Source organism: Loxodonta africana, chromosome 18 (genome assembly GCF_030014295.1).
Source record: "Loxodonta africana isolate mLoxAfr1 chromosome 18, mLoxAfr1.hap2, whole genome shotgun sequence".
NCBI classification, from domain to species: domain Eukaryota; kingdom Metazoa; phylum Chordata; class Mammalia; order Proboscidea; family Elephantidae; genus Loxodonta; species Loxodonta africana.
In genome coordinates this window covers 61,670,481-61,691,667 of record NC_087359.1, presented here as the reverse complement: position 1 = coordinate 61,691,667, position 21,187 = coordinate 61,670,481, and the positions used below count along the sequence as shown (strand labels likewise).

The window sequence follows — 21,187 nt, the reverse complement described above, 5'->3', positions numbered from 1 at the left end:
GCCTTGTATGTGGCATGCAAATAACAATGAATGAAAAGAAAAAAAGTAACAGAGAGGGCGAAGAAAATAATAAAGATGACAGCTAACATGTGTTGACTGCTTACTACCAGGTTTCAGTGGGAGCCAGTATGGCCCGGAACAAAGCAACCCTGCAGGACCAGGAGGCATAGGCACAGCCAGCACCGCCCCCATGCCATCTCTGTCACTTTGTCTTTGCCTTTGTTTCCTTCTCTCTCTCTTCTGGCTCCTTCTCCCAGGAGGCTGGAGAGTTTTGCCTGAGGGTTTTGAAGAGGCGCCTGTCCCTCTCCCCACAGGGAGATTTCTCTGGATTCCGGCAATAGGTGGGAACCAATCCTACAGGCTGTATAGTTGGCCACTGGTGAATTATTTAAAAATCCTATTTTGCTTTGCAGTGACTAGCAGGATATGGTAGGGCAGTGGGTTAAACTAACATGAAAACATCAATAAAAAGAACATAAAAGAGGAAGTATAGGGCATTCTTAATTTTATCAAGTCACAACTGTATTTTTACTTAGTATTTTGTAATATCTTCATACTCGCTTGCATACTGCAGACCAGAGCACCTGTCTGTGCTTCCTATATTATTTTGTGTTTCTGGTAACATTTTCTGACAATACACCCGCAGGTGCATTCTGTTTGTTAACAGAGGCGTTATGTCAAGGTGAGGAAAACCAACAACAAAAACCACCTACGATGAGCTGGAATAATCCACACTCCCTAGGAATCCTCACTGCATTTTCCTGTTAACAAAATGATACCAAGGTCTGTATTTATTTGTGTGCTTATATATTCTATATATTTTTGTATGATTAAAACCATGTCCTCACCTAATACTGAATTTCCCTGTGACTAGAATAGCGCCTTACACACCATAGGCATTTATGTGTTTCTTGAATAAACTAATTAATGAAAAGTTAAACAGAACCATTTGCAGAAACAGTTTTACAAACATAGAAGAACAGGAAACAGTTATCAAAGCTAATTTGTACCAGGCGCTATCTAGCCTCTGGGATACTGTTTTGCCCTAAGAGAACTCAGGGTTTGGTAGGGGAGACTGACTTGACCACAGACACACAAGAAAGAGTTCAAGGTACCCTGGTAGAAATGTGAACAGAGTAGAGATCATAAAGAGGAGTGGTGACAAATCCTAATGGACAACTGGGAAAGATTTCAGTTTGTGTTTTAAATAATTCAGCTACCCATTTCTCCCTCTCTATTTCAAAGTTTTCACTACATACAAAGTCTTTTATAATCACTGAATAGCTTCTAAGGAGCCCTGGTGATGCACTGGTTAAGTGCTCAGCAGCTAACCAAAAGGTTGGTGGTTCGAACCCATCAGACACTCTGAGGGACAAAGATGTAGCAGTCTGCTTCCATAAAGATTTACAGCCTTGGAAACCCTATGGGGCAGTTCTACTCTGTCCTAGGGTTGCTATGAGTCAAAACTGGGACTCAGCGACATACAACAACAAGTAGCATCTGCTTTTGCTGGTAAGCAAGTTCATCATATTTAAGAAAGACAGCATGACTCCATGAAAAAGCAACAGGGGCTTAAAATTTGGAACTCTAAATGTGCTATTTACTAGCTGTGGACCTAAGCCAAGCCACTTCTCTGAGCCCAATTCTTCATTTGTCAAACAATATCTACGGAAATCCCGGTGGCATAGTGGTGAAGAGCTATGGCTGCTAATCAAAAGGTCAGCAGTTCAAATCCACCAGGTGCTCCTGGGAAACCCTATGGGGCAGTTCTACTCTGTCCTTTAGGGTTGCTATGAGTCAGAATTGACCCGACGGCAACGGATGAAATAATGTACACAAAAGTGCTTTGTAAACTATATAGTCCTATATAAAAGAATGTGATTTTGATGTGTGGTTTTATATTTAGGATGACAAAGCAAGAACAAAATTCACAGAAAAGTAGCAAATACAAACAACTTTAGGATATTCTTTTCCTTAGGCAAATAAGATATCAAACTAAAATGTGACTTTAAGATACTCAACTTTTGAAAATTACAGGTCCTTTAGTTTTTTTTTTTTTTTCCCGCTTAAGTAGTTGGGGAAGGAAGCTTTTTTCCAGAAAAGGCTTGACTTCTTCTCAGAGAATAAATAAAATGTTGCAGAGCGGCAGGCTTATCATCAGCTTCCCCACTGGGTTTCCTAGAAGTATTTTACTCTAAATTGGGAAACCGAGAAATTAAAAAGGTAGAGGTCACAGCAAACAAGCAGAGAATCTATCCTAGAATTCAGTTGGTGCCTAGCAAGTTACAGTGAAAATACTCTCATCAGTAGTTGTACCTCATTTACTTATATGGTTGTCTCCTTCCTCCCCCTTCTAAGCATCTGCCACTGATTTATTCTCTCAACTGAAAAAATAAAGAGTAGAAAGCACATAATTTATAACGTTTAGGTAAAAGTAACATGTGGCACAGCTTGGCTGCTAACCAAAAGGTTAGCAGTTTGAATCCAGCAGCCACTCCTTGGAAACCCTATGGGGCAGTTCTATTCTGTCCTATAGGGTCACTATGAGTGGAATTGACTCGATGGCAACGAGTTTGCTTTTTGTTTTTTCCGAGTGGAGTTCTAAAATGGATTCAAGAGCTTTTAAAATTTGTGAATAATTTTTAAAGTCCCATAATTTTTTCTACTCTTCTGTAACACAGTGTTATAGCTCTGGTGTCCAAACTTTTAGAAATGGTACTAAACAAAGTGAACTTCCACAAACTAGGAGTGTAGGGCACATTCATATTACATAATTATTGACAGGCTCTATAGGTGACTGCAACCTGCTGAAAAAAGCACATACAAATTTTTTCCCCTCAAATCTCCATCCCCTCCCCCACTCCCAATCTCAAACTTTCAAAAAGGATACTGGCCAAAGTGTTCATTCTGCTCTGAATTGACTTCAACATTCCTCTCTGTGAGGTCATATTTTCTTTTGTTGCCATAGCAATGCTGCAAGGAGGAAAAGAGAAGATTATTAAATAGGCATTTAAGACTATCCTGTATGAATCCATCATGCCATTACAAGTGAAAAGACAACTAAGGTGAGCAACATAATCTTGAAAAGTGCTGGGCATAAAAATGTAAAAAAAGCCAAAATCACTTCTCAAGCCACCTTCCCATGATCCCTTTTCTGCTATTCCTGAAGGGCCACTCCATCCCACTGCCATTCTCTGAGGGACCACTCCACCCCACTGCCATTCTCTGAAGGACCACTCCACCCCACTGCCATTCTCTGAAGGACCACTCCATCCACTGCCATTCTCTTAAGGACCACTCCACCCCACTGCCATTCTCTGAAGGACCACTCCACCCCACTGCCATTCTCTGAAGGACCACTCCATCCACTGCCATTCTCTGAAGGACCACTCCATTCCACTGCCATTCTCTGAAGGACCACTCCATTCCACTGCCATTCTCTGAAGGACCACTCCATCCCACTGCCATTCTCTGATGCCTTTTTGTATAAGACAGTAAGCCAGTTCCTGTGTCTTTTCAAAATAACAAATGAAACAACACATGAACGGACAAATCACGTTACAAAAGCTTCTCAGAATGGTTTTAAAAAGGGTGAGCTACTAAAATATCCTTAATCAGGAAAAACTGTTGAGAAGGAAGTAGGGAATTACAATTATAAAGACAGAACCACAAGTGTAACCAGCCCTCAAGTTATGAAGAGATTGTGTCCCAAAATTCTATTTGAGAACCAATTAGGCAGACTTTGGGACATACAAGATTATTCTGGGTTTCCAAGCCAGCTGACAAAGATAACAGATTCATTAAACCTGACTGAGAGAGGGCAACAAGTCACTCTTTGTAGAGTACAATGTCTTATATGCGACGTTGATATCCTCTTTAAAAGAATCCAAGTTAATCTCCTTTTGCTTTCACTTCTAAAATTACTATTTTTCCATAGCCTTGTCTATCTGGACATCAAAATCCCAGCAGGCAGGTCACTGTCCATTTGATATGTAACACTCAGGGGAGTGCTTTAGATATTGATATTATAAAAAGCAACAGAAAAAAAAGTACTGTTCAGCAATTCTGAAAACCTCTGAAACTTTAGAAAACAAAAACGACCAAAAAAAAAAAAAAAAAAAAAAAAAGGCAATAGAGATGAAGAGATTCTGGGAAGATGGTGATCAGAGCATAGATTCCTGACCTCATTTTTGGCTATTTTCCTCCGTGGAGTAAGACCAAAGGCAAACATGCTGGGGAGGGTCTATCTGATGCCCCAAGTTCTCTTGAGATCTCCAGGGAAGAAAGCTAGGCAGAGGGCTACACTCTTAAGTGAGTAGAGAATCACGGAATTGATGGCAGGGAAGACCAGATTTTCCTTTGACTGGTTTCACTACTCCCTGAGGAGCCCAAACGGTGGAAGACTATGGACCTGTATGTACGGAGGCTGCAGGGGTGAACTAAATTGCTCCCAGTTCCTGCGGCTAGAAGAGACAACGACTCAGAGCCAGTAACTATCTATGAGCAGAGAGCCAACAGTCTACCAGCTGGTGTGATGCCCAGTCCCTAAGATGAAAAATGGCTGAGTCATCTACCTGCCTGTCTGCCACTGCTCTAAAGTCTCTAAACCTGGGAGCTAAGTAAATACATTTTTGGACAGCAAGGTCTCAGAGAATAAACCATCATGTATCTTAAACCAGAGTACTCCAAGCAAGTGACAAATGAATTGAAACTGAAATTTCATGAATTGAGATGGCAGAGAAGAAACAAAAGTGTGTAAGGAGATATATCAAAGGGTATTGATTGAAGTGTTGTTTAAATTTTTTTTTTTTAGAATAGTAAAAAAAAAAAAAAAAAACCCTCTCCCCCCCAAAAAACTGCAAACTATTGGAACTGTTTAATAGATTATAGTATAACCATACTATGAAATAGTATTTGGTTATTAAAAAGAATGTATATTTCTATTAATCTGGAGAGATGCCTATGATATATTAAGTGACAAAGAAGCCACAGGATGCGTGGAATATGCATCCCTTCTAAAGAAACAAACAAAACATCTTTGTGTGTGTTTGTAGGAGCAGTGAGAAAGGTATTAGAAAGATACACAACTAACTGTTAACATAAGTGACTTCAGGGGATAGGAATCAAGGGGCACCACTAGGAGATAAACTGTTTCTTTACACATTTTAGAACTATTTCAAGTGTTACAATAAGAATGTTGTAATTTTATAATATAAAAGTATCTAATAAAGAAAGCTGAAAAGAAAAACAAATGGAATTCACCTGTGTTAATAAGACTATCAGCATCAACCGTTATTCACTTTGATACCACTACGAGCCAAGTAATGATTTATAAAAGTTTTCCCAAGATCCTGGAAAAGCTCAAGAATTGAAGGGACCAGGTATCTCTGAAGGCAGAACTGTGGAGTATGGCTAAAAACAGGGAAATTAGAGGAAATTTATGCGAGTTGTTGCCAGATCCCTAAATTACATCCTCCAATTGTACTACAAGATAACTGTGCCCAAACCAGCAAAAGACCTAGCCCAGAGAGGAGACCTAAAGATAGTGACAATTTGAAGCCCCCAATGAAACATGCTGCCCAGTCACCCACTATGAGGCCCAGCACTCAACAGCTCCCACCACCACCCAGAATGAGCTTCCAAACACTGGATTTTTGGAGCCTCACCCTTAAATATGAGCGAAGAGTCAAAAATCACCAGAGATTTGTGAGCCTCTAGCAAAAAAGGCAGAGCCCCAAACCGACCAACCAGCAAACAAAGTGAATCTGAGGAAACAGAGGCAATGCAGGAAGCCTGAGACAGTTTAAAATCAAATTATATTTAATGTCTTCAGAGAGATAAAAATATCGCATCCAAATTTGATGCTTTTTTGCTAATTAAAAAAAAAAATCACATCCACGAAATGTATGTGTATACGCATGCATACACACATACATTCTCTCACACACACACATAAAAATGTAATGGAAAAGTTAGAAGGACAAATTGAAGAAACCCTCTAGAAAGCAGAGCAAAAAGATAAATGGAAAACAGAGGAAAAGTAAGAATCAATTCAAGAAGCAAATATACAACCTTTTAAAATGTTTAAAAAGAAACAACAGACAAAAAGGAGAGAATAAAATTAGAAATAGTACAAGAAAATTTCCCAGAACTGAGGACAAGTTTCTTGAGTTTCAAACTGTATGAGCCGCCAAATGCCCAGTGCAACAGACTGAGAAAGATACACACTAAGCTCAGGATGGTGAAATTCAAACAAACAAAATGGGAGAAAAGGGATGACCCCGAAAGCTTCCAGAGAGAAAAAGCATGTCATACACAAGGGATCAGAAATTTTACTTGACACTGAATGTAAAAAGCAATACTGGAAATAAGGCTTTCAATAATTTTGTAATTATTTCCAACTTAGAATATTATACCTAACTAAATGATGAACCAAGAATATGGGTAGAATAAAGACTTTTTAGACATGGGAAATCCAAAAAAATTACCTCCTGTTGTTTCTCAAGAAGCTACTAAAGGATGTCGTCCACCATAATGAGGGAATTAAGAAAGTGGAAGACAATGAATCCAAGAAACAGGTAATCAAATAAAAGAGATTATTTCAGAATAACGGTAATGGGATGCCCCAGGACCAGAATAGTGTAGCCAGCCTAGAGAACAACCAGTCAAGATCAGAATGGAAGGAAGAGGACTAATGGACAGATAAGACCAAAAAAAAAAAAAAAAAAAAATTTTTTTTCTAATATAGATTACACAATATGTTTGATCACATTGAAAAGCGTTTTAGATTCTACCAGAGAGTTGGGAATATATTAGTGACAGGTACACAAAACTAAACAAATGAAAAAGGAGGCTAATATTAATTCTAGGGTATTGGGGGTAGGGGGTTGAACAATAAAGGAAATCTAATCATAGTAGACTATGGAGCTTAGCTGTGAAATATGTTTATATAGTTATAAACACAGACATAACAAATCAGAGAAAAGGGGAGGGAAGTGTGTGTGTGTACAGTGGAAAATAAAATTCTAAAGTTGAAAAATCAAGAAATAGTCTATAGGACACTACTGAGACATATGGATATAAATGCTATGAAAACTAGAATTGGAAATGTTACAGCTGTTATCACTACCTGATATTTTCATTTGTCCTTCTGACTTTATCACTCATTCATTCATTTAACAAGCATTTACTGAGAGCCTATTATGTATCGGGTACCACTCTAGACATTGGAGACAAGGCAGTGAACAATAACAAAATATCCCTGCCCTTACAGAGCTTACACTGTAATGAGTAGAAATGAGCCATAAACAAATTAAACAAATAAAATCTACAGTGTAGCAGATGGTGGTAGGTACTGTGAAGAAAAATGGAGCAGTTAATGAGGACAGGGGATGCTGGAATGGTGATGGGGCTGAACTTCTAAACAGATGGTCAGGAAAGGTCTCCCTGAGAAACTGACATCTGAACAAAGGAATGAAAAAAATACATGATTCAGACCAGACATGGCAACAACATTACAGATTACCTACTAACAGCCAGGCACTGTACTAGACATTTTATTCAAATTATCTTTAGTCTGCACAACAATCTTGCAATCTTACCATCAGTCTTATGTTTTAGAACTCTGACGGATTGGATGTGGGGTGTAAGAGACAGTCAAGGAGGACTACAAGATACACAACTGGTACATAAGCTCCACGATGGCCAGGTATTGATTTATCATGTTCATTGTTATATCCCCAGCTCTTGGCACATAGGAGACAATAAATATTAGTTGAATAAATTAATTCTCGCCTCTGGCAAATGGAAACAAGAGTGGAGAAAGAAGGACACGGGGCTACTGTTTTTTGTTAGAAAGGCATATTACACTGATAAAACAAAAATTAAGTGAACAAAGTAATCTTTACTCAGGAAATCTAAAGTTACCCAGCAATGTCAACTTCACAATACATTAAATTTTAGACCCAAAAATAAAAAGAACACTCTGTGTCATTAGTTTTTATTCATAATTTTTCAGTTTAGGTGTGTATCTATGATAGATGATATATTTAAAATGTGGTTGATTTTAAAATAAATTCACTTTTCAAGGTACTTTAAATGAGTATGATGGTCTTCTATAAAATAAGAGAACCCAAACCTAGGCTTAGAAATCTGAGGCCAATCTTTGAATCATACCGGCCTCTGTTTTTTAAACTGGGGCTATCACCATCTCTTGCCCACTCCAACTCACAAGTGCATAAAGAAGATTAAAAAATAATTTCCATAAAGCACTTTGTTTTCCTTGGAGAATGGCTATTATCATCATACATTATGTTATTATCTTGTTCAGTAGGCATGACTTCCAGCGCCACATAAACTGTATCTAGGCATACTTCCCCAACTCATTCCATCATTTGGAGTCAAAGCTGAGTCAAGCAAGGCTGTTGTTATTTCAAGGGTCAAACACTCAGAGGCAAAATATAAGTTCCAAATGATATATAATGCTTTTAAAATGATAAATCATTGATATACTTACTGGAACTTCAACTTTCTTACCTATTTGATGAACTAAACTCAATCACTTATTTTTCAAACAACAGATAATACATCCAGAGTTTAAGAATGAATTTTTAAGTATTAAAAGAATTAGTTATTCCCAATAAATCAATACCAAAGTCTAAATTCGGCTGTGTACATATTAGAATGCTGCTCCAAAAGGATAATTCTTTAGAAATGAAACATGTAAAACTAATTATTATTTGACATTTAAATTTTATATATACTTATGGAAGTAATCATAACTAGATTTATAGTCAATGAAATTTCAGTCGAAACAAAGGAAGTAAAAGACCTTCAAATTGTTTTTTTGCTTCTTAAGTAGTGTAGTGTGATTGATTACTTTTGTGTGGCCTTTCTAGCCATGGTCTTGTAACTCCCACCCAGGTGACTATGTGATAGGGTAATTGTGGCCTACCAAGGGGATTGGTCAGTTTTGCCTTAAAAGAGGGCCAATTCCAGAGTAGAGAGGAGGAGCTCACCACCACCAAGGAGAAGAGACCAGCAGCAGAGACCCAGCAGCAGAAGACAGTGCAGTGGGCTTCCCAGCCCACAAAGAGAGGAAGCTCAATGCCTTTGGGCAGAGACAGGCTGACGCCAGGGAGAGGTGTGCCTGTGAGCACAGCTGGGAAGAGGCTATCCTGATGGAAGAACTGTATCCTGAGTGTTCTTGAGCCTGAATTAATTGTGGAGTATGGTCTGTGAGTTCTGTGTGACCACTGCAATGAATTATTGAACCCAGTAGAGAGTGCTGTGGGAGGGACGGTTGGTGTCATAAGTTAGAGGAGGTCAAATACCTCTCCTAAGCCATTTTTACAAGTAGCAAAATAATAGTACCAGCGATTCAATGATCTTCAAATTTTCCTGTCCTAAAAAAAATTGTTGTTTTTTTTTTTTTTTTATGAGGTACTCAGGAGCCTTGCTGGCACACTGGTTAAGAGCTCAGCTGCTAACCAAAAGGCCAGCAGTTCGAATCTACCAGCCACTCCTTGGAAACCCTATGGGGCAGTTCTACTCTGTCCTATAGTGTCACTATAAATCAGAATTGCCTCGATGGCAACGGGTTTTGTTTTTTTTTTAATGAGGTACACAAAACTTTTCTGCCCATATGAAACCCAGAAAAAAAAAAAAAAAAAGCCTGTTGCTTCTGAGTCGATTCCGACTCACAGTGACCCTAAAGGACAGAGTAGAACTGCCCCATAAGGTTTCCAAGGCTGTAAATCTTTATGGAAGCAGACTGCCAAATCTTTCTCCTGCAGAGCAGCTTGTGGGTTCAAACCGATGACCTTTCGGTTAGCAGCTGAGTGCATAACCACTGCACCACGAGGGCTCCTTATGCCCATATAAAACCCGTTGCCATCGAGTCGATTCTGACTCATAGCGACCCTATAGGACAGAGTAGAACTGCCCCAAAGGGTTTCCAAGGAGCGCCTAGTGGATCCAAACTGCTGACCTTTTGGCATTTACCACTACGCCACCAGGGTTTCCATGCCCGTATTACCAACCTCTGAATAGGCCAGGTCTAAACTGAAAAGCTTAATTAAGGCAGCCTGGCCTTAGAAGATCAGGCAGAAAGGAGAGGGAAACAAAAGCAAGAAATGAAAAGGGTAATAAAGAAACTTTAAGAATCCCTGGCAACAAGTGATCCGGCCTTATGTGCTGATGAAAGGGAGGCAAATCACAAGGCAGATATTTTAGTCAACAATTAGGCAATTCTGTGAAAACTCTGTTCAGATGGAAGAACAGTACATGCAATATAAACAAAATTCCAATACATGATAACTGCATATTGTTACAAAAGATTATAATGTGTTAAGATTACTAAATAAATGAGAGGAACATATTATAAATAAAATAAGAAGCCATGAGTCCATATGGAAACACTTAAGTAGGAAATGAACACTGAAATATTTAGAGGTAAAAGGGCATCAACTCTGCAACTTACTTTCAAGTAGTTCAGAAAAAGAATTGTGAAAAAGCAAATGTGGCAAAATGTTAATTAACATTTGGGGAATGAGGATAAAGGGTTTATGAGAATTCTTTCTGCTATTCTTTGCGCTATTCTTGAAGCACTGATAAAGATCAAAGACCACAGCCTTCAGTATAGATTACACCTCAACATAAAGAAAATAAAAATCCTCACAACTGGACCAATAAGCAACATCATGATAAATGGAGAGAAGACTGAAGTTGTAAAGGATTTCATTTTACATGAATCCACATCAACTCCCACGGAAGCAGGAGTCAAGAAATCAAATTAGGCATTGCACTGGGCAAATGTGCTGCAAAAGACCGCTTTCAAGTGTTAAAAAGCAAAGGTGACACTTTGACCCAAGCCTGACCCAAGCCATGGTGTTTTTAATCGCCTCATATGCATATGAAAGCTGGACAACAAATAAGGAAGACCAAAGAAGAATTGACACCTTTGAATTATGGTGTTGGTGAAGAATATTGAATATACCATGGACTGCTAGAAGAATGAACAAATCTGTCTTAGAAGAAGTACAGCCAGAATGCTCCTTAGAAGCACGGATGGTGAGACTTCACCTCACATACTTTGGACATGTTATCTGTAGGGATCAGTCCCTGGAGAAAGACATCATGCTTGGTAAAGTAGAGAGCCAGCGAAAAAGGAAGACCTTCAATGAGACGGACTGAAACTGTGGCTGCAACAGTGGGCTCAAACACAGCAACAACTGTGAGGATGGCGCGGGGCCAGACGGTGTTTCGTTCTATTGTATATAGGGTTGCTATGAGTCAGAAAGGAAACCCTGGTGGCGTAGTGGTTAAATGCTACAGCTGCTACCCAAGAGGTCAGCAGTTCGAATCCGCCAGGTGCTCCTTGGAAACTCTATGGGGCAGTTCTACTCCGTCCTGTAGGGTCGCTATGAGTCGGAATCGACTCGATGGCAGTGTTAGTGGGTATGAGTCGGAAGTGACTTGATGACACCTAAAAATAACAACATTCTTTGCAATTTTTCTGAAGTCTGAAATCATATTCCAATAAAGAGTAAAAAAAAAATAGTGTCAATAACACAGCTATCATTTACAGATTACCTACCATCAGCTAGGCATTTTACTCACATTATCTTTAATCTTCAGAGCAATGTTATTATCATCAATCCCATATTTTTAAACAGTTAAGAAAATCAACACTCCAAAGGTCAGAGTAACTTATCCAAGAACAGAGGCCTAGAAGTAGCACCGCCAGGTTTCTGGACACAAAGCTCACACTCTTGCCTGTTGCCGTTGAGCTGATTCCAACTCTCACAGTGACCCTATAGGACAGAGGAGAACTGCCCCATAGGGTTTCCAAGAAGCAGCTGGTGGATTTGAACTGGTGACCTTTTTGGTTAGCAGCCGAGCTCTTAACCACTGTGCCACCAGGGTTCCGTACTCTTTCCACAAGGTGGTAAATAAACGGTTTAGACAGAGCGCTAGTCCTAGAGTTAGACAACCTTGAGTTCGAGAATCTGAATCATCAATACTATTTATTAATCATGTCACCCTGGGCAAACTATTTATCCTTAATTTCTTTTTTGGAGCTATGAATAATGATTAGTGCCTATCTCCTAGATAATTGAGAAGACTGCATAAAATAACGCATGTAAAGCAGTCTGGCACAGCACAGGGGCCTATGGTAAGAATACAAATGTTTGTTGTTCACTAAATTACCTCCACATACTTCATTCTACCTGTCCTGAAAAATAACGCATTATATACTATTGAAAGCTTAGAATTTAACTTACTTTTTTACTGTCATAAAATAGGTATCAAACCTAGCAAATTAAGCAGTTCAAACCAACAAATAAATGTTCCTTATTTTAAGCAAGAAAATAAACTGCTTCATCATTATTACAACTAATACTAAATATAACTGCAGTGGATTTTGTATAGATGCTGTGACAGAAACCAAGTCTATGTATATGGTATAAGGCACTTACCAAAACACACATTTAAGATTATTTTCCATTAAAAAGTGAGAATAAAGAGGTTGAGGCTCAAACTGTTAAGTAGAAGTTACTGGAAATTGACTTTAACCCTAGTCATAGGGCTAACCTTATTGGTTCACTAAGTTTATGTGCAACAATAAAGCAAAAAAGTTATTCCTACCTTATTGTCTCTTCTATCAGACGATCTGAGCTGCAAATAAACAGAAAATTCATTCTGGATTATACACATTTAAAACTTGTTATTTAATTTTTCTACATTTATAGATTTTTTTTTTTAGTTTTCCAGCCATTTATGTGCACAGAAAACTGAAACTTTCAGAAACATCTAGAGAAAATTCTGGACTCTGAAATAAATTTATTCATATGTAATTTTTGTTACTTTTCCTTTGCACAGAGATACTTGATGAAAGTCAGAACAGTTTTAATGACAGCACAAAGAAATGAAATCTCTAATTTCTGAGAGTTGTCACTATCATCTTTTCAAAACCTAAGAATTACAACTAACTTGTTGAGACAGGACAGATAATACAGTTCTGATGCCTATAAGAAGTAATTACTTATACCTCAAAGTTCTTCCCCACAGTTTTTTGGGAAGCTAAACCAAATCTCTGCTTACAGTAATTAAGAATTCAAGAATCTGAATGACACCAATGTACCTTTGATCTGTAAAATGTTTGCCTTTATGTTAACATAAAATGGCAGCAAACAAACAAAAAGCCATTTTGGGGGGAAATTTATAGAGAGCTTAAAGAGGCAGCTTTACAGCATTAAATAGAAAAATAAGTTTCCAAGCCTCTGTTATTTATTTGGCATAGTGTAAAGTATACAGTGGGCACACAAAAAACCACTTCCTTTTCCTAACTACTTCTTTTCAAAAGAACTTCTAAGTTCATTCTATAAACTAATAAATTGTGTTTCATTATAAAGTGGTAAACCGGGAGTCTAAGTTATTATATAAATTCGGGAACAAAGATGAGCTTTTAAAATGTCATAAATACCTTGTATAAATCCTGTGATTAAGAATTTAAAAAACAACTATCTGACATTAGGCAAGTTACTCTGTTGCCTCAGTTTTCTCATCTGTAAAATGGGAATAATAATAATTCCCATCTGTTAAGAGGATTCAAAAAGTTTGTATCTATAGTAATTAGAATAGTACCTAGCACATACTAGGCAGAAAGTAATTTTTGCTATCATTACAGTAGTTTCTCAATTATTATAGGCTGATTTTAAATTTGAGCATAAAGCTCAAATAAATTTCCTGATAAATCCACTGTTCTGGTGAAATTTATTATTAAATATGCATTTATTCTGTTAACAAATATGTATGGACGAAGATGAGCCACTAACCTCCACAGATCTTACAATGGAGATGGGCAACACATATGCCAACAGGCGTCTTGGTAGAGTGTTCACAGGTCACAAAAGAGAGAGTGGTTAACTATGATGTTAGCTGCTGTTGAGTCAATTCTGACTCTTAGTGACCCTATAAAACAGAGGGGAGCTACCCCACAGGATTTTCTTGGTTGTAATCTTTACAGGTGCAGATCCCCAGATCTTCTTCTCCCACGAGGAGCCCTGGTGGCACAGTGGTTAAGAGCTCAGGCTGCTAACCAAAAGGTTGGCAGTTCAAATCCAGGAGTCACTTCTTGAAAACCTTACGGGGCAGTTCTACTCTGTCTTATAGGGTTGCTATGAGTCAGAATAGACTCAACGGCAATGAGTTTTTTTTTCTGTTTTCTCCCACGTAGCCACTGGGTGGGTTCAAACCACTGACCTCTCGGTTAGCAGCCAAGTGCTTAACCATTGTGCCACTAAGACTCCTTTGGTTAACTACACTTGGGGTAATACTTCCTTGTTCAACACAATGGTTTGGCAGGCTGCCCTCATCAGGGCCTCTTAGTACATCAAAAGGCACAGAACTACGACAATTAAAAATCCAGGCAGTATGATATGAAAATAAGTTATTCTCTTGCCAAGCTCAACAAACTAGTTTTCTGATAATAGCCTTAATGAAGATAAAATCACCAATAAACTACTAAATTGAATACAAGAGTAGACAATCTACTAATTTGCTAATTTTGTTAAAAATAATGATCACTAATACTTATTGAGGGCTTATTATGATCCTAGTACTGTTCTAAATGCCTCAGTTGTTTAAACTTCATTCTCACAACAATTCTATGAGATTGATTTATCATTATCTTTATTTAGAGATAAGGAAATTGAGGTCTTGAGAATGAGTAACTTGCCCAAGGGTCACATAACTAGTGGCAGAGCTAGGATTCAAACTCAAGCAGCCTGATTTCAGAGATTTGGCTCTTACTGTCTCAATAAATGAATGATAGCTCTTGTCCCCTCTCTTCTTTCTCCACAATCAGTCCTAGTTTTTCCCTGCCACTTCTAGACCATCACTTGCCCCTATTCTAGCAAAAATCTATACTCTGAGGTTCACTCCATCTCTCTACTCTTCTTCCTTTCATCTTACAACCTGCAGGTCACTAGAACGTTTGGTTCTCAGTCTTCCTTTTCACTTCAAATTTTATCGTCAACATTCTAAACAATTTAAATAACTCCAGAGGACAGAATATCCATATTCTAGACTCAGTTCCTTGACCCTTTTCATTCCAAAGAATGAACACATGAATGAGCCTACAATTTCTTTAGTCTTTCTCAGATTTAATAACTCATCTACTTTTCCACAACTACCATTCAATTTTCATCGTAATTACCAGATAAAGGGCTCCCCAAAAGGTTCTTGGATAATTAAAATTAACTTGATTCCCCCGATTTCCAAAAACTTAAAATGGAATTCAGCAATATATAAAAAGAATTATATGCCACAACTAAGTAGGAACCAGGGATGCAAGGCTGGTTCAGCATTTGAAAATCAGTGTAATCCACCAAAAAATAAAAATACAAAATCATTTACAATTATTTTTTAAAGTAAAATATTTAGATGTAAATCTAACAAAACCTTATAGGACTTGCACGCTGAAAACTACAAAATACTAATGAAATAAATAAAAGAAAGTCTAAATAAATGGAGAGACATACCATGCTCATGAATTAGAAGACTCGGCATAGTAGAGATGTCAACTCTCTAAATCTTTAAAATTTATTTTTGTTGTTGCTGAGAATATACAAAGCAGAACCTACACCAATTCAACAATTTCTACATGTACAATTTAGTGACACTGATTACATGCTTTGAGTTGTGCAACCATTCTCACCCTCCTTTTCCAAATTGTTCCTTCCCATTAATGTAAAATCACTGACCCCTAAGCTGCCTATCTAATCTTTCGAGTTGATCACATACAGATAGATCTTGAAATAGCACAGTGCTCAAGGCAGACATTCTTTACTAGTTAAGCTAAACCACTGTTTGGTTTTAAGAAGGCTTCATGGGATATTTTTGGGTTAAGGTTTAAAGATTATCTCAGGCAATAGCTTCAGGGATTCATCCAGCCTCCATGGCTCCAGAAAGTATGAGATTCCTTTGAATTTTGAAATTCTGTTCTACATCTCCTCTCCCCCCACCACACCCGCCCTTTCATCAGTATTATGCTATAGAATCTTTGATCAAAAATGTTCAATACTGGTAGCCAGGCACCATCCAGTTCTCCTAGTCTCACAGCAGAGGGGGCAGTTCTTCATGGAGGGAATTAGCCACGCATTCCAATTCTTCCTCCTATTCCTGACTCTCTTTCTTCCTCTGTTGCTGCAGGCTAATAAAGGCCAATTGTCATAGCTTGGATGGACACCTGGAAGCTTTTAAGACCCCAGGTACTCTGCAATGAACTAGGAGGTACAGCAGAAGCACTGAACACGATACCAGGCCAATTAACTGGGATACCCCATGAAACCATGACCCTAAAACTGCAAACCAAGGAACCAAATCCCAAGAGGTATTTGGTTGTACATAAGCAGCCTCAGCAGCTACTCTTTTTTTTTTTGTCGTTGTAGATATATCTATCACACAACTTTTGCCAATTCAACTTTTTACAGGTATACAACTTAATGATAGCAATTACATTAACTGGTTGTACAACCCTAACCTTAATCAATACAATTTTTCTATCACTGTAAATTGAAACTCAGTGCTTCATAAGCAGTAACTCCCTCAATTCACTATTTTGATATACAGGGCTAATGCAATTCTTAGATTAGGAAGATTATTCTAAAATTGACATGTAAAGTCAAAGAAATCTGAACAGCTGAACTAATTTTGAAAAAAAGAAGAGTAAATGAGAGAAATCAATTTATTTAATTTCACAACTTATTATATAGATAGCTACAGCAATCAAGGCTATGTGGTATTGGCAAAGGGGACAGCCACCCAGATCAATGGAATACAACAGAACCAAAAAATCGACCCAAACAAATATGCCAAAATGATTTTTTAAAAATAATTTTTATTGTGCTTTAAGTGAAAGTTTACAAATCAAGTCAGCCTCTCACACAAAAACCCATATACACCTTGCTACACACTCCCAATTACTCTCCCCCAATGAGACAGCCCGCTCTCTCCCTCCACTCTCTCTTTTCGTGTCCATTTCTCCAGCTTCTAACCCACTCTACCCTCTCATCTCCCCTCCAGGCAGGAGATGCCAACATAGTCTCAAGTGTCCACCTGATCCTAGAAGCTCACTCCTCACCAGCATCCCTCTCCAACCCATTGTCCAGTCCAAGCCATGTCTGAAGAGTTGGCTTTGGGAATGGTTCCTGTCCTGGGCCAACAGAAGATCTGGGGGCCATGACCACCGGGGTCCTTCTAGTCTCAGTCAGATCATTAAGTCTGGTCTTATGAGATCAAAATGATTTTTGACAAAGGTACAAAAGCAATTAAATGGAAGAAAGACAGCCTTTTCAACAAACAGTGCTGGAGCAACTGGACATTCATTAGGGAAAAAAAAGGAACTTAAACTAAGTCTCACACCTTACACAAAAATTAACTCAGAATGGATCACGGACTTAACTGTAGAAGTAAAACTATAAAACTTTTAGATATAAGGCATAAAAGGAAGTGTCTGACATGTAGGGCTAGAGATCTTGGGCTTGACACCAAAAACATGATCTATAAAGGAAAAACTGGTAAGCTGAACTTCATCAAAATTAAAAACTTTTGCTGCTCCACTGCCGTTGAGTCAATTACTGACTTATACCGACCCTACAGGACAGAGAAGAACTGCCCCCATAGAGTTTCCAAGGAGCGCCTGGTAGATTCGAACTGCTGACCTTTTGGTTAGCAGCTGTAGCTCTTAACCACTACGCCACCAGGGTTTCCTCGCTTTGTGAAAGACCCTATTAAAAGGATGAAAAAACATACATCAGCCTGGGAGAAAATATTTTCAAATCACATATCTGGCAAAGGACTAGTATCTATAGTATAAAGAACATATATGAAGAACTCTGAAAACTCTACAGTAAAAAAGAAAGTAATCCAATTGGAACATGGGCAAAAGATATATACAGAGACAATTCACCAGAGGATATAAAGATGGCAAAGAAACACATGAAAAGATGTCCAACGTCATTTGTCATTAGGGAAATGCAAATTAAAACCACAATGAAATTTTACTACATACTTAACAGAATGGCTTAAATAAAAACCAGTGACAACATAAAATGCTAGTGAGGACATGGAGACACTGGATCACTCATACGTTGCTGGTGGGATGTAAAATGGCATAGCTGCTGGGTAAGGCAGTCTGGCTATTAAAAAAAGAAAAAAAAGAAACATGCAACTACCACATGACACAGCAGTTGCATTCATGGGCATTTATTCCAGAGAAATGAAAGCTTATGTTTACACAAAACCCTGTACACTAATGTTTGTAAGTGGCTTTATTCATAATAGCCCGAACTGGAAATAACCAGAAGTCCTTCAATGGGTGAATGATTAAACAAATTATTCCATACAAGGAATACCACTCAGCAATAAAAAGGAATGTACTATTCACACACCAACAACCTGAATGAATCTCCAGAGAATTATGTCGAGTAAAAGAAGGTTTTTTAAAAGAAGGTAAATTCAAAAGGTTACATGCTGTATGATTCTACATACATAACATTCTTGAAATGACAAAATTAGAGAAACGGAGAACAAATTAGTGGTTGTCAGGGGCTTATGAGGGGTGGAGGATGAGATGGAAATGGGGTAGCTATAAAAGGGCAACATGAGGTACCTCTGTGGTGATGGAAATGTTCTGTACCTTGACAGTATTAACGTCAGTAACCTGATTGTGATCCTGTGCTATAATTTTGCAGGATGCTACCACTGGGGGGAAACTGGCTAAAGAATACATGGAATCCCTGTATTTCTTAAGACTGCATGTAGATCTACAATTATCTGAAAGTAAAAAGTTAAAATCATAAAAACCAAAGTGTGGACCTGTGCACCAAACAACATCAACCCAGTTCCAAGTCAGGCTAAATATAAAGGTATACTTGAGTAGTATACAATTGAGAAGCAGTACCATTTAAAAAGAGAAAAATATTCTGTGGATAATACATTTCTACCTAACTAAACTCAATGAATCTGTCTAGAAAGAAATGTAAAACTACAAAGACAAGCATTTCACATAAATCATCAGAAAGTCGGCAAGATACACTTCATTTCATAGATCTTTCTATAAGATCTGAAGATATAATAGCATTTCTCTTGTATCTGTTCTCAACCAGAGGTCAGAGCTAAAATTCTCCAACTAGCTAATAGTCTAGCTATTAGACTTTAGTTAGAAAATAAACTCAATTATATTCTATATTCAAAGACAATGTTCCTGAAGAAGTGGGGCTGGAATGACCATAAGAAATAACTTTCTATTTTATTACATATTGAGGAAATTATTTGATGTTGTTAATGGCATACCATTATAACCTTTGAGTACTTTCCTTAAAGGTATGCTTTCTGGAAATGCTATTTTGCCCAATTTAAGTCATATTTTAAATGTAAGATTATTTTCTACTTACACAAATCAAATTGAAAACCTTGTAGAGCAGATACTCATGCCTCCATTTGTTTTTTGTATAAAATCAAGTTTTTTTAAAGGGATACATTTTCATTAACATAAATAGGTCACTATACATTTGAATTTAACAACTTATCCTCATTATGATCATCCTAGTACTGCAGACAAAGAAAAAACAGAGTTGAATTCACCCGAATAAGAAACTAACCTAATAATCTTAAAAAAAAGAAAACTTTAAGAGAAAACCCAAACTATAGTCCCAGATATCCTACTCTACCTAGGAAGGAGCTTCTTTCCCTTTAAATGATCTTAGGCATTAATCATCTTTTTTATTATAAATTCTAAGCCTTTCAGCACTGCAAGTATTGTAAGGCTGATTTCAAAATACAGTCTACACGAGTACACTGGAGTCCTGCTCACAGATGGATCTTCATTTTACAGGAAGAAGATGCTGACACTAGCTTCATCAAGCATTTGCACAGTACAGTTACCATAAGTTAAACACAGGTATTCCAACAACCCAACTCCCTTCCCCCCATCATCTTTAGTTTATAAAAAAAAAAATACAGTGGCATAAATAGAGCAAGGCTAGTGATTTTTAAATTTCTTCTGAAATTGCCCAAGGTTTCCAAGTCTTTACTCATTTGGTCAAGTCCTTCAATGGATTAGCACCACTTATTAAAAGCCTCCTGGACAGTATTAGTAAAACTCAGCAACAGAGTGGCTCCATAAAGATGGCATAATCTAGTAAAAACTAAATTGAAAATTGCTTTCCTTTAGGGTAGAAAATATATAACCGAGAACTTATCCTCCCTACGCAGTATTTCACAACAGCCTAGAGGCATTCCACAAAGTCATCTAAAACCGTAACCGTTACATTAACATCACGGCGTATTTCCTTCCAGTCTGGGTTGTTGTTGTTGGGTGCCAGGAGGTCGATTTCAACTCATAGCGGCCCCACGTCAAAGAGTAAAACCGGCCCCGAGGGCTTTCTTGCCTGTTGGATTTACTCAAACAGATCGCCTGGTCTTTCTCCATCAGCTTCTCACTCAGCAGCCGAGCGCTTAGCCGTTTGTGTCACCAGGGCTTCCTTCTAGTCTGGGGAGGTCATGGCTTAGCACAGACATTAAATAATCACATGGACTTATCTGGGGACGAACAGTTAAGAAGCTGACAGACTCAGAATTTCACTCTGGTAAAGGAGTGAAAGAAGGGGAAAATAAAGGCTAAATTGGAAAGTCACTTTTTCCTCACACATCCTCAGATTCATTATCCATAAAATGAAGAGGATGAAAATAATCTGCTTAGCCTAGAAATTGCAGTAAAAAACCCCAAACCTGCTGCTGTTGAGTTGTTTCCGACTCACAGTGACCCATATAGGACAGAGCAGAACTGCCCCATAGGGTTTCCAAGGAGTAGCTGGTGGATTCAAACTGCCAATCTTTTTGGTTAGCAGCTGAGCTCTTAACTACCGTGCCACCATAGCTTCAGAAATTGGAGTTAAAAAAAAAACTCAAACCCATTCTGACTCACAGTGACCCTAGAGGACAGAGTACAACTGTCCCATAGGGTTTCCAAGTTGCTCCTAGTGCATTTGAACTGCAGACCTGGTTAGCAGCTGATCTCTTAACCACTGTGCCACCAGAAATTGGAGCAGGACCATTTAAAAATCTTTTGAGGCTCCTTTCAGCTCTAAGATCTAAAAATCTATGACTTCAACTGAGTTTG

At 38.1% G+C, this 21,187-nt stretch overlaps 1 protein-coding gene across 4 annotated transcripts in view; it reads right to left on the bottom strand.

The window, feature by feature from the left end:
- Positions 1 to 21,187, bottom strand: part of GOSR1 (golgi SNAP receptor complex member 1) — a 56,916-nt gene that overhangs the window by 4,170 nt on the left and 31,559 nt on the right. For 2 of the 4 annotated variants that reach the window (XM_010596474.2, XM_003416801.3), the window contains exons 7-8: positions 12,649 to 12,678; positions 2,891 to 2,973 (exon numbers count right to left, since the gene is read on the bottom strand). In XM_010596474.2, the coding sequence (XP_010594776.1) occupies positions 2,891 to 2,973; positions 12,649 to 12,678 (113 nt within the window). Of the gene's footprint in view, positions 1 to 2,890; positions 2,974 to 7,601; positions 7,746 to 12,648; positions 12,679 to 21,187 lie in introns of those variants that run through there. The other 2 variants (XR_010318421.1, XM_064271498.1) reach the window with 2 other exon arrangements.